Below are 12548 nucleotides of genomic sequence, written 5' to 3' on the forward strand. Positions count from 1 at the left end.
CCCATAAAAAAATAGTTTTTGTCACATGCCAGCGATGAAACCCCATTCATGATGAAACCTGAGATTACATATTTTACTGTAGCGATCATCCCTGTGACCTTTTGAAATGAGTTATTTAATCACTTTAAAATGACTTTAGTCGTGTAATCAAGAAATCAACTGTAAATGACGTATTGTTACGGAATTATACCTACACCATATCCATTATCCACAATGAATGTTAACATTTGGTAAAAACACATGCACGACACACATACTTCATGGAGAATGAACAAAGATACAGACACATTATACTTAGGGTGATACTTTATAAAGACCAAACAAAAATGCAGACAAATACACAATGATTTCTCCTTGTTTACTTTACGGGTGAAATAACTGTGTAGAATATGAAATTACGACAAAAAAGAATCAATCCTAGACACACTGTAGTAAAAAGGGAAACATAACGGAGAAGGTAATGTATTTATCACATCTGTCTATCTGTCTGTCTCTTTCTGTGTCTGTCTGTCTCCCCCCCCCCTCTCTCTCTCTCTCTCTCTCTCTCTCTCTCTCTCTCTAAATACCAAGATGTTGGGAACGTACACGTGTTACTTAATAGGCAAGTCATTGCTGGATTGTATTTGCCTAACACGAAGGCACCTTGGGACATCTGGTTGATACATTCATGATGTCATCACAGACCGTTTTATTTTGCCTTACTATATTTACGTTATAGGGATACATTACAGGGAATCTTTTTGTTATAAGTGATATTTGGCTACTTTGGAGGAAATTGGTTGCCACAGCCTATTATGAAGGTGATGTAATAAACAATGTAAGCTTAAATTAATGTACTCATTGTAGGTATGTGGGACAATGTGCCAGGAAATTAGACTTTTGTAGGAGTATCAAGCTTAAAATACTTTAAATATAGAAAAACTGACCTGATGATGGCGACGTGATCGTGTGAACACATGGGGCCAAGGCACAATTGTAAATTTGTTTACGATAAACAGACAAATAAACAAGTCAGCAAAAAGGACATATACCATCACACACTTATACATCCATTACCGACAGCATACCATATCGATCGAATATCAACATCCTATGCAAGTCAAATATTTCACAAGTAAAAGTAATGCGATACTATATTACAGAATATTTTTCTCCACTGAGGATATTTTCGGTTTAGAAACACTCTCAATGACTTCTTTATTATGCAACTATAATAATGTCTATAGATGAAATATTGGTACAATCATCTAACTGAATTTCTACAATGCTATACAATATATCTCACACACACACAGACAGACAGACAGACACACACACACACACACACACACACACACACAGACAGACACTCTCAAGGAAGCACTTCCAATCTGATATATTGCAATCTGGCAACATTTTGAATGTTTTGCTTTTGAAAATATCTCAATATAATTAAATTGTATTTAGAAATTGCATGGTTAGTCTCACATGATATTGGAGAGATTTGCAATGACTTTTTATAATCAAGTATGTGTATGTTTTCATAAAATCTTACAGCTGCAACTGGACCATTTTGTTAGATATAATGACTGCCTATCATTGTACACCATTAGGTGTATTTAAACTTGTTCATGTATATCTTCAAATGAAAGTTCATCTGTGTTGGTAATTCAATGTCTTGCATTAAGCTTTTGACCCTTGACCTTACAGACACATGTTCTCAATAATGGGTCAATCTGTTGACAAAGACTGAAAATATGCAGTTGCAAATTTCAGGTAACAGTTTTCAAGTTTGTGTTTGGATTAAAAGCTTAATGCAAGACATTGTGTAACAGTATGTATATGTAGCTTTACACATAGCATGGTAAGAAACATAGCATTTTCCAACAGTATGGACCCTGAAATCTGTGCCTCCATTAACCACAACATGTTGAATTGCACACAAAATATCATTGCCGTGAAAAGCGTTGATTGCAGTAATTGAAAGCATATGACCTAGCTTGTACCTTGATATTGAATATTTAATGAGCACTACCATATATAGATATCAAGGCTTGCCACACTAACATGGCACCTGATTCCAGAATCTTGTCACTACACTAGCTACAGATAAAATTGTCCACTAATTAAACAGGTATATGTTGTTTTATAATTGAGCAATTGTTATCTATGGTTGCTTGATGACAAAAAAAATGTCCCACTTGCAGCCAGTGTAGGGTTGATGATTTAAATGGACACGATAGTACACAATTCAACATCATTTCTTTGGTATGTAATTTCTGTTGACAACAGTTGCAACTTATAATAATTTATGATAACTTTCAGTTGATAATGAAACTGAGCGGATTCTGCAAAGTTGTGGACTATGACCCTTTCAAAAATATCCAAGAAAACTGTCACGGTTTGGACTTTGTTCCTGTAATACAAAAGTAAGGTATTCATTGTACATCACTGTCATCAGTAAAAAAAATTGCTAAACCTTATGCAACATAAGGTCTGGCAGTACCGATATCCTACTGAATTATCCAAGACACTCGCTAGTAACCAATTTTAACTTAACATAGTCAAGCCAATTCTAACTAAGACAAAATATAACCGATTCTAACTAAGCACTGTCTAACTAATCTCCCAGTACAAACTCAGGCCTGGCATTGGCTAGTCATCCAAGACACTGTCTAACCAATCCTCCAAGCATTCTGACGTTTCTTCTGTTGAAGCTGACTTGGCTGCAACAGTTTCTATTCTCTTCTCCGTTTCTGTTTCCTTGCGATCTTTGCTTTTATTTTCAGCCAACTCAGACACATTCTCTGAGTCTGGTTTATAGGCTGTTGTTTGTAATTCTACTGGAGTCTCCAAAGATAACAACATCTCCAAGTCATCCTCATCCTCATCAGAATCAACTTTTAAAGTTTTCCCAGTTTCTTCCTCAACTTTATCAACGATTATTGCATTCTCACATTTCAGGGTCTTTCCAATCTCTGACATTAAAAACTCCTTTTTTTCCTCAGAAAGTTGTGAAGACTGTGGTTTATCAAATTCAGTTGATGGTGTTTTGATATCAGATTTGGTTTGAACTTTCACCATAGGTGTTTGCAATTCAATGTCTGGTTTTGCCTTCATAATGGAGTGAGTACCAAGAATTACACTACTGTCCGAGTCTGTTGCTTCTTTTTCAAATCTCTCAATGACAGCCGGTGGGAAAACATCTATTTCTATCTGCAGCCTTTTATAAAGTGGTATTTTTCTTAATGCTGAACTCAGTGAATTTAAATCTAAAGCAAGTATATCATCATTAGCCTGCAATGTTGCTATTTCATCTTCCCAATCTCTCTCATCACTAAAACGGAATTGAGTGGATGCGGCACCAGCTTCGTTAAGAATAGTATTTAAATCTCTTCCTCGACTTTGAATGTGATCAGTGTCGTCAGGTAACCCTTCATAACGATCCCAGTTACTTTCAACCTTTCTCCTGGAAAATTTTCGATGATGCGCAATGTCCTCAGAATTCTCAAGTTGTCCAACACTGAGTTCAACAGCGGTGGTTTGTTTTTCAGGGGTCACAGCACTAGCACTGCTTGTATTTGCATGTTGTCCGGATGTTTCAGGCTGATTTGATGACACTGCTTGGCGGTCTCTCCGTCCACCTTTCTTATCATGATGCTGACCTTTCTTTGAATGTTTCTTGCCGCGATCTTTCCTCATTTTGCCCAGCTTCTCATCACTATCCTCCTCAGATTCACTTCGGCGCCATCTTCCAGACCACGTTCGTTGACGCCCTCATACGACGTCAATTGACAAGTGTACACTTCCGGGTTTAGACAGCCATCTTTTGTTGTTATCCGTGCCGTGAACTTCTTACAAAATATATCTTCAAGTATTTCTCACCTCAGCATCAACAAATTTGTTTTAACATGTTAATAACCGTGAAGATACTACAGGCGCAAGGAAAAGAATGTAGCATTGAGGTTTGTAAATTTCCGTGCGATTTTCGTATTTAGATATCCATGTGTACATTGTACATGTTGTATGTTGCAACTTGTACGATTGTCACGCGAGTTCGGAGTCCGATCAATTTTAGTACCTTTTTGCAAGAAAACGAATTGTAAATGACCATTAGAGTTTTAATACATGATATGTATTTTGTAGGAAAATACATATAACCACAACCAATGTGTTACAACAATTCAATGTTATGAAATACTAGTAATACAACATCATATTCCTCGAAATCAATGTAATAAAATTATTTCTTGAGAGAGAATCATAATTTGACTCAAGGATCCTGCCTGAATTTTGAGGGGATGGGTTGGTAGTAGGTTTGTGCATGAAGGTACCTTGGTACTTCCATGAATATAATATTTTGTTCTCTCTAGTACTTATATTTGATGTTTGATGTGGACCAGGAAGTATTGAAAATCAGAGAGCACTGTCACAAAATCCCAATATATCACTCTTGGGTATTACAGTCTCATTTGTAAAGACCAGAATTATTTTAAGTTTTCAATGTGTTGTTTGCTCATAATTTAAAAGATGCTCACATGTAATAGATACTTTATATTTAATGATTCAAATATATCATATGGAGGGTCTGTGAGCCTAGTTAGTACATACACATTTTGTGAAAAATTATATGCACTGCACAAATAATGCATTCAGTCACAGTCCCTCTATCATTTTGATTGATGAGTATTAGAGGGACTGTGATTCAACTGTTGTATTCTTTTCTCTCTCCCAAAGGTTACAGCAACAGATTCAATTTCAGAAGTAAAACAATTAGTAGCTAGGGAACTGGATGTTCCAGTAGATCAACAAAGACTTGTCTTCCGTGGTAAAACATTAGCAGGTAAATTAATTTGCATTTCTGAATATTGCCATCTTATCCTTCAGACGTGATGGTGATAGTTTAGTCTGTAAAAAGTGTAAGGTACACTGTTATGGGGTGCCCTCAAACATCAATCAACCCCTCTCACAACTCTTACCCATTTGACCATTATGACTCGTACTAGGATTGGCATGTAACACATACACAAACACATCTCTGTAGAAAAGGCCAATGAGAATGGAACGGCATAACATATCTTACAGTCTAGGTGACAGTTCTGCCACCCTTGTTCTGCCTGACATGTTGGATTTGGCTTGCATGAGGTCAGAGTTCAAGAATGTTTTATAAATCACAACTCAAGGCAAAACAATGAATGTAGTACATAAATGATAACTAGAGATTTTTCCTGTCATCAACTTTGACCTCATAGAAGTAAGGCCACACCAGTATGTCAGTGAAACTAGAGTTAGTGTATATGTTATACACCGATCCTAGTACATGTATGAGTCATAGTGGTCAAATGGTACAGTTATCAGTTCTGAAGATGCAAGTTGTTAGGTTTGATCCTTGTCAATGTCATGGCCATTTCTTTCTGAAAGACTGAAGTCCATGGGCATGCTTTGAACATGATTGTATGTGGTAGGATAGAAGTTGTTATGTGAAGGATTTAATGCCAGTGTTTAACGAGGCTACAATGGATTGTATGCCCCAATGAGGTTAGGCAGTATAGAGGGCCATTGTGCCATTATAGGTCTATGCTTGGGATGATAATTGTAAAGCACTGAGGATGGGCTTTGGCTCTATAATGATTCTTACCTTGCCCAAGGACTTAAGCCATTTAGAAACAAAGCAGCAAGGTTTGAACTCACAACTCACAGATTCTGAGCCAGCCACTCTAACCAGTTGACCATCATGGGTCTACTAAAATTCAAGATGAAATAACAGGTTTGCCTGTTTTGATTTGGTCTAGACCTCACAATGAACGTGTAAGTATTGAATCTGTTCTACTCTCATATAAAGTGACCACACAAAATAAGATAAAACACAGCACTAACCAAGTATAAAAGAAACAATTTACTATACTCCATAAATTCCTCTAAAATCCAAATGATCATGTTACTTTACACAAAGCTGGTCACTTAGTGTAATAACACATTTCAGTAACTTTTTATACTTGACATTCCACCAAGAGCCTGAAAACACAACTTGTTACTGTCATTTGAAACCCATTTTGTCGAACGCAAGATTAATTCTAATTCATAGAACACATCAAATTGGTTCTCTGAAAAAAAACCCTGAAATGTTATGTACACTGTACATAATGATAATTTCTTATCAATGTTTATGTTCACATTTGTCAAAAAAAAGAAATAATACATTAACTGAATGACTGATGTGGTAAAGGGAGACAGAAAATAGCAAGTTGCTCGTCTAGTCTGTGATGTACTTAATTAAACTGTAATAGGGCAATGGTAAGCAGGAAAGAAATACATAAGCAGGGGTTTCATAAACAGCTGCCAGACGGCAATTTATAGCCGTGTGGGGTATACATAGATTTGTTTTTCGTAGGTCATAAGAAAAATCAAATCTATGTATATATAATGTATAAAGTATAATTCAACTGAGATGCAAAACGGAATTGTTGAAGGACACCTTACGGTACTGTGAAAAATGTACTTGGATGGTTTTGACCTAGCATCTTGTGGTAGGTTGTTCCAGAGTACATTGTACAGTGCCAGTGTATAATATTGCAAATTTTCCCATTGATATAAATGTATTTATATTTGACAGATGGCCAAAGTCTGAGTGATTACAATATTGGGCCTGGTACAAAAATTCACCTTGTCATTAGGAGGTCAGAGAGTGAACCACCAGCAATTAGTACTAAAACAGCACCACAGACAACCAATACAACAGTACTCTGGGATGAGTTAAAACCAATACTCAATAAGTATTATAAAAAAGATGATGTTGATAAAGTCATAGAGCATTTTAAACAGGTAAGCTGGAGAGATGTTTATTATCAATAATGGAGCATACTTTGACTTGTTATACAACATATTCAGACATCAGTCTGCATCCAAATGCATAATTTATTTTGAGCAATAATGTGACCTGTCAAGACATAGATAAAGAATCACATAAAGGCAGAAATAGATCACAGTCCACTCTCAAATAAAATCACTCATAAAACAAAAGACTAGACTTAGGCAGTATTATGTACATATAAAAAAAATGTCTGGAATTGTCTTTGGTCAAAACTGGACTGTCCCAACATACAATCATAAATGATATGTCATTTTGAAATTTTGTGAAGGCGAAATGTGTATTGATGGTGGGGGTAAACAATATCAGAAGACAAAAAAAATCAAGGTTTTATGATGTAAGTGACAGTGAATCAAGACTAAGTATTCCTATCATACATACCACTGTAGATTTTGAAATCTACATCCAATGCTCTTGTTTTCCATATTACTTTTAATGTATATTACCAGGATAACGATACAGTGGCCATATGAATGTCTTTAATTTAGAGAGGCTATCAAAAGCTGTTGATGTAAGTTTTATGGGATATTTTTTGAGAATGAAACCAAAAGCACCCACATGCTTGAAATAGTCATTCTACTGACAGGGTCTGTGACGCAGTAATGGTCATTCTATGTTTACTGTAGTTTGGAAATAGATAATGCCATTGGACAAGCTAAGTTTGCATGTCAAACCTGTTTGTATGAATATATGATGTGTCACGCTTTCAACAGACAACTGTGCTATCATACTGGACTTATTTCTTGTTGTTTTTTGTTTGTAGGAATTTGAATCAAGTATGTCCAATTTAAGCCTTGACGATTTAGAAAGAATTGCTATCTACAATATTGAAAGAAGAAAGCAAGAAAGTCACACAACATCCTCTAGCAGCTAGTCTTTTCTTTATGTGTGTGTGTGTATATTACCAAAAACTCATCACCAACATTTCAGAAATGCCTCACCATATGCAAAGAAAACACTGCTGTGGGACCTCCGAGGGTGTTTCAAGTACCAACATTATATCATTCTTTTAAGCATCCTGTGACCACGGTGAATTCTATGAGATTGAAGTCACTGTACCAAATATCAACCTACTTTAGCCTTTACCTTTAGCTGCTTTAAATTAGTCCATTTTGCAATTAGCTTGAAGAATACCATAAGTATATCACAAATGGCACTACCACATCAAATGACAGGTGAAGTAATTTACAGAGCCACTATGTTTCAGTTTGTTTGCCTTTATGAAACTAGTATTATTACATATATACCAGTAATTACGTGCACCAATGTGTGTGCTTACTAGTGGTATTTGCACTGTAGTGCAATACTGAAAACATTATTGCATACCTATATGCGTATAAGTGCATGTTCTTTCCTTGTACATGGAATCACATGATCGCACAGTATGATTTTCATGGAAATTTACTATTTCAGATAAACACATGTAATAATAACGGAACCATGTGCTGCATGAGTGTCGGTGTCAGTGTTCAGGTATTTGCACTTGTGCTCATGGTGTTTTCTGCTGCACTCTCACGAGCATAGTGATTGAAAGTATGGCTGCAGGGAACAACGCAAGTACTGATGCAGCTAGGCCGAGTATGCCACATTTTCTCTCTCACATGTCGTGGGTTCTGTTATATTATGTAACCATTCAAGGTCAAGGAAGAGATGTTGTATATTTAATAATTCATAAATCAGCTGTTAAAGTGATGAAACAAAATATGAGTAGTTCCCTGTGTTCTTGGCTGTAACATGATGCCATATTGGAGTGGACAAGTGTGCTGAAACTCAAAGAAGTATGGGCTCAAACTAATAAAAATATTGTTTGTTTTGCACAGCACATAAAACACTTTCTCAGAGTTTTTGCCTAAGTTGGTGTATGTATTTTGTATATATATATATGAAATTTGGTAAATTTGGTGCAGCTCATATTTAAAGTGTTACATATACATTTGATATCTTGAAATACTGCTAATGCATATAGCATCTACTTAAAGTAATGTTGTCGAAAGACGATGATTTTGTGGTGCAGCATTTCTGTATAGTTTACTCATTTATCATCCAAGTACCAAAAAATAGTTAATTATGCAAATTATTTATTTAATTATGCAACTTGTGCCACCATGAAAAGTTTATATGATTAATCCCATCATAACTTAATTAATTTTCAATTATTAAGCAAAACATTATATTGTGATTGGACTTGTAATAGTACATGGATGTATGTGTGAATCATTCATGTGATAAATGTTCTATGTTGTATTGTTCTACTAATTGCCTTGGTATATTCTATATATGTCATTCATTACCCTGCAAACTTATGACATCGCCAATTGCCCTGGTATGTTCCACGATGTCACTGAATGCCTTGACATGTCTCTAGCATCACTGAATGCCCTGAAATATCCCTTACATCACTGAATGCCCTGATATCTCCTATGACATGACTGAATGCCCTGATATCTCCTATGACATCACTGAATGCCCTGATATGACCCTGACATCACTGATTGCCCTGATATGACCCTGACATCACTGAATGCCCTGATATGTCCCTTGACATCACTGAATGCCCTGATATGTCCCTTGACATCACTCATTGTCGTTATATCTCCTATGACATCACTGATTGCCCTATTTAATGTCAAATGACATCACTGATTGCTATGATGTGTTGAATAACATACTTTTTGCCAAGATATGTTGGATTACTTCACTGGTTGTCCTTATACCGGTATTTTAGTGATACCTCCAAGTCTGCTGACTCAACAAAAACTCAGTGATATACTCCTGTTGTGTTTATATATAGTTATCATATGATTTCCCTTTTTCACTTATCCACATTTGTTATTAAATAGTTTGATATGTCATTCCTGTTTCTAAGTCAATCGATCTCTTTATTTAGAGCCCTGTTGTATAGTCATGTGATTAAGCATAATTAGTACTTTTGATGTCATCATAGGTCATCTCAGGGAGATGTTGCCCATTAGATCCCCACCTCACAGTGAAACCTATTGTTAAATGTATGATTGACCATGTAATAAAGTAGTAACATGCACATTGTCAAATTTATACAACCCCAAATAAATCTAGGTATTCCTATGTGAAGCCTTTGTAGCAGCAGGGCAGTAAGACTGTAGTATTTTAGTATCCTTCCACAATAGATTTACAGTATGTTGCAAGTTAGTGTTCACTGGCTTTGTTTGAGACAACCACATTAGAACCCGATTAGAAACTGCACATTCTACAAAATCTAAGATAGCAAGATTGTAATGTCTTGCTACATTTAGTCTGAATGAAATGAAAACATGCTGTTACTAGATGCAGACTAGTCTGTAAGGTATGCCATGACAGGGCGCCCTCACACATCGACCAACCCCTACCATGTGAGGGCGAAACGTCACAACGTATCTTACAGTCTAGATGCAGACCAATGTTTTGCCATCTGCATGTTGGCATATTAGTTCCTTTCATTTAGACAAGATGTAGCAAGACTGTTCATTCGATCTTGCTATCTTATTAAGTGTAGCATGTTCAGTTACCTATTGGTTTTGGTGTGGTTATATACAACATATTCAGTTTCCTAGTTTTTTTGTGTGTTGCATCAAACAGCGCCAGTAAACAGTAACCTGTAATACGCTGTAATTGATTTTACAACTGTAGTTGGACATTCCATTTACAAATTTGAATTAAATCAAGTTATAAATTTTCATTTCTTTGAAACCAAGAATCCAAGTCTTGTATGATGATGGATGATATGTGGAAAGGCTGTTGTTTCTTCAAGATAAATACTGCATTTACACACCTACATACATTAGACGACTGAGGCCACCAGATCAATATACGTGGTCATGTTTGGGTAACGCAAGGGACTGTGTTTTGAAGTTATGGTCTAATGACTGATGTTTACATTGCTAGGACTAAATGTGTACAGAATTGTCCCAAGCCTCTTGTATTAATAATAGAGAAAATAGTCATATAATTGTCTAATGGTTTAATTGGGTGCTTTAGTATTTGGTAGATACTAGTATAGACACATGCAAAGTGCCTCTGGGGAAGTACTGTAATTATGGCCTAAAGATACTTTATCCTTCGGAAGTAGAAAAAAAAAGTTCCTTCAGGGACTTTGAACACTGTTAATGACATTCATCTTTCTTCTCAGTATCCAACACAGGGAATTATCAATTAAATAGAACGGAGGTTTTAAAATAGATAAGAAATAAAATAAGACAAATGGCTTGCTTGGTCCAATAAAATTGGCAAAATAACATGGTGAAGACGGGATCACAATTATATCGTGTGCATTTATTCAATACAATCTGCATTGCATGACAACATGCCTTAGTAAACATGATAAAGCATACAGCATTAATTAACATCAGAAATTGTATGAATACAATCCTTTAGCAGACTACCAGAGGACTATTGACATTGAAAAGAAAAATTTCAAGAGGAAGTTTATTAAATGAGGTCAGTATATGCAAAATAATTACTTTGCTATTTACAGAATAAAAATTTGAATTATTTAAGGACAAAGAAGAAAAAAGTGCATTTCTGTCATTAGTATAATGAAAATATTAAGTGATGAGATTCATCGTCCAAACTTGGACAAAATTTACATATTAATCTTTCATTGAGTAGACAGTCTAAACAACTTCAAAATTCTAAAAGTGAGTTGGTATTTTTTTACAGGCAGGATTTTTAATTTGTAGATCCTTCTCAAAGCCTGTATATATTGCTAATTGTTATTATTATTTATTATAAGTGAGAGTATATGAATTCGATATATTATGCAAACAGTGAAAAAAAGTACAGATACTATCTAACTTCAAATTCATATACTTTGATCTAAACTTGATTTCATCTGTGTTGGTGAACCATCGTATAAGATTCGATTAAACTCTTGATCCAAAGACAAACTTGTAAATCGTTATCTGATATTTTTGACAACACACTTCAGCCTTTGTCAACAGATAGACCCATTGATGTACATAATTTATATGTTGTGAAGAATTTCAATTTATTTTGTTTTGTTTTCCAAATAAAGCAGACAATTTTTCTAACTTTTGAAATTCTTTTAGAAAGCAAAACACTGTAACAACAATTGAACTATACATTATTATTATTATGTATATTATACATAATTATTATTATTTTAAAAATAGTATATACGTCATAATTTCAATATCCTAAACGATGGAATGTACATGACCATGACCTGAAATCGGTTTGAGAACATGGGATACGAGTAGTCATGATGTTAAAATGACACTAGTGGGGGGAAAAAACATACTGTCAGAAGTGGGATTCGAACCCACGCCTCCATTCGGAGACCAGAACGCCCATGATTACTGTACATTGAATACAGAAGGTGTAAACCTTGAGTCTGGCGCCTTAGACCGCTCGGCCATCCTGACATGCGCACTAAATGGGAAATATTGCTAATTGTACGATTGACTGCATAGTTTCGTAGGTTTCACTTTATTGTTTTCAAAAGGTGTACCTATACGGTTATGCAGGGTGAATAGAGATTATGTTCAGTTCGTCTCTGTCCTGAATGGGTTTATATCAGAGCGTAGCGTATTGATTTTCGTCGCTGTGTAATTGTATCATTTTTAGAACAAGTTTTCGATATTACAGATTCACCTACAAACATGTCATATTTAAATCGATATATATATGGTTTTGAATAGGAAAACATGGTATGATTTATGATGTA

The 12548-nt window shown here is 35.3% G+C and overlaps 2 protein-coding genes and 1 non-coding gene across 3 annotated transcripts; 1 reads left to right on the forward strand and 2 right to left on the reverse strand.

The window, feature by feature from the left end:
* Positions 1-1504: 1504 nt before the first annotated feature.
* Positions 1505-3723, reverse strand: LOC144440114 (uncharacterized). Its single transcript, XM_078129376.1, has one exon. It carries the CDS (start codon positions 3679-3681, stop codon positions 2635-2637), a length of 1047 nt encoding a protein of 348 aa, XP_077985502.1. The 5' UTR covers positions 3682-3723; the 3' UTR covers positions 1505-2634.
* A 102-nt stretch (positions 3724-3825) lies between these two features.
* Positions 3826-8944, forward strand: LOC144440737 (ubiquitin-like protein 4A). The gene is made up of 4 exons (XM_078130121.1): positions 3826-3944; positions 4717-4822; positions 6593-6801; positions 7611-8944. Exons 1-4 carry the CDS (start codon positions 3891-3893, stop codon positions 7719-7721), a joined length of 480 nt encoding a protein of 159 aa, XP_077986247.1. The 5' UTR covers positions 3826-3890; the 3' UTR covers positions 7722-8944.
* A 3178-nt stretch (positions 8945-12122) lies between these two features.
* On the reverse strand, positions 12123-12246 carry Trnal-caa (transfer RNA leucine (anticodon CAA)). The gene is made up of 2 exons: positions 12209-12246; positions 12123-12168 (listed from the first exon to the last, which is right to left on the reverse strand). It is a non-coding gene; the product is annotated as a tRNA-Leu (tRNA).
* Between the last annotated feature and the right edge of the window lie 302 nt (positions 12247-12548).

This window comes from Glandiceps talaboti, chromosome 1 (genome assembly GCF_964340395.1).
Source record: "Glandiceps talaboti chromosome 1, keGlaTala1.1, whole genome shotgun sequence".
Lineage (NCBI taxonomy): Eukaryota > Metazoa > Hemichordata > Enteropneusta > Spengelidae > Glandiceps > Glandiceps talaboti.

Excerpts from the sequence above, each read along its gene's own strand:
- LOC144440114 (XM_078129376.1), bottom strand. The coding sequence starts at position 3,681 with ATGAGGAAAGATCGCGGCAAGAAACATTCAAAGAAAGGTCAGCATCAT.
- LOC144440737 (XM_078130121.1), top strand. The coding sequence starts at position 3,891 with ATGTTAATAACCGTGAAGATACTACAGGCGCAAGGAAAAGAATGTAGC. Across the intron at positions 4,823-6,592 it reads CCGTGGTAAAACATTAGCAG|ATGGCCAAAGTCTGAGTGAT; the intron begins GTAAATTAATTT and ends TATATTTGACAG. Across the intron at positions 6,802-7,610 it reads TCATAGAGCATTTTAAACAG|GAATTTGAATCAAGTATGTC; the intron begins GTAAGCTGGAGA and ends TTTTGTTTGTAG.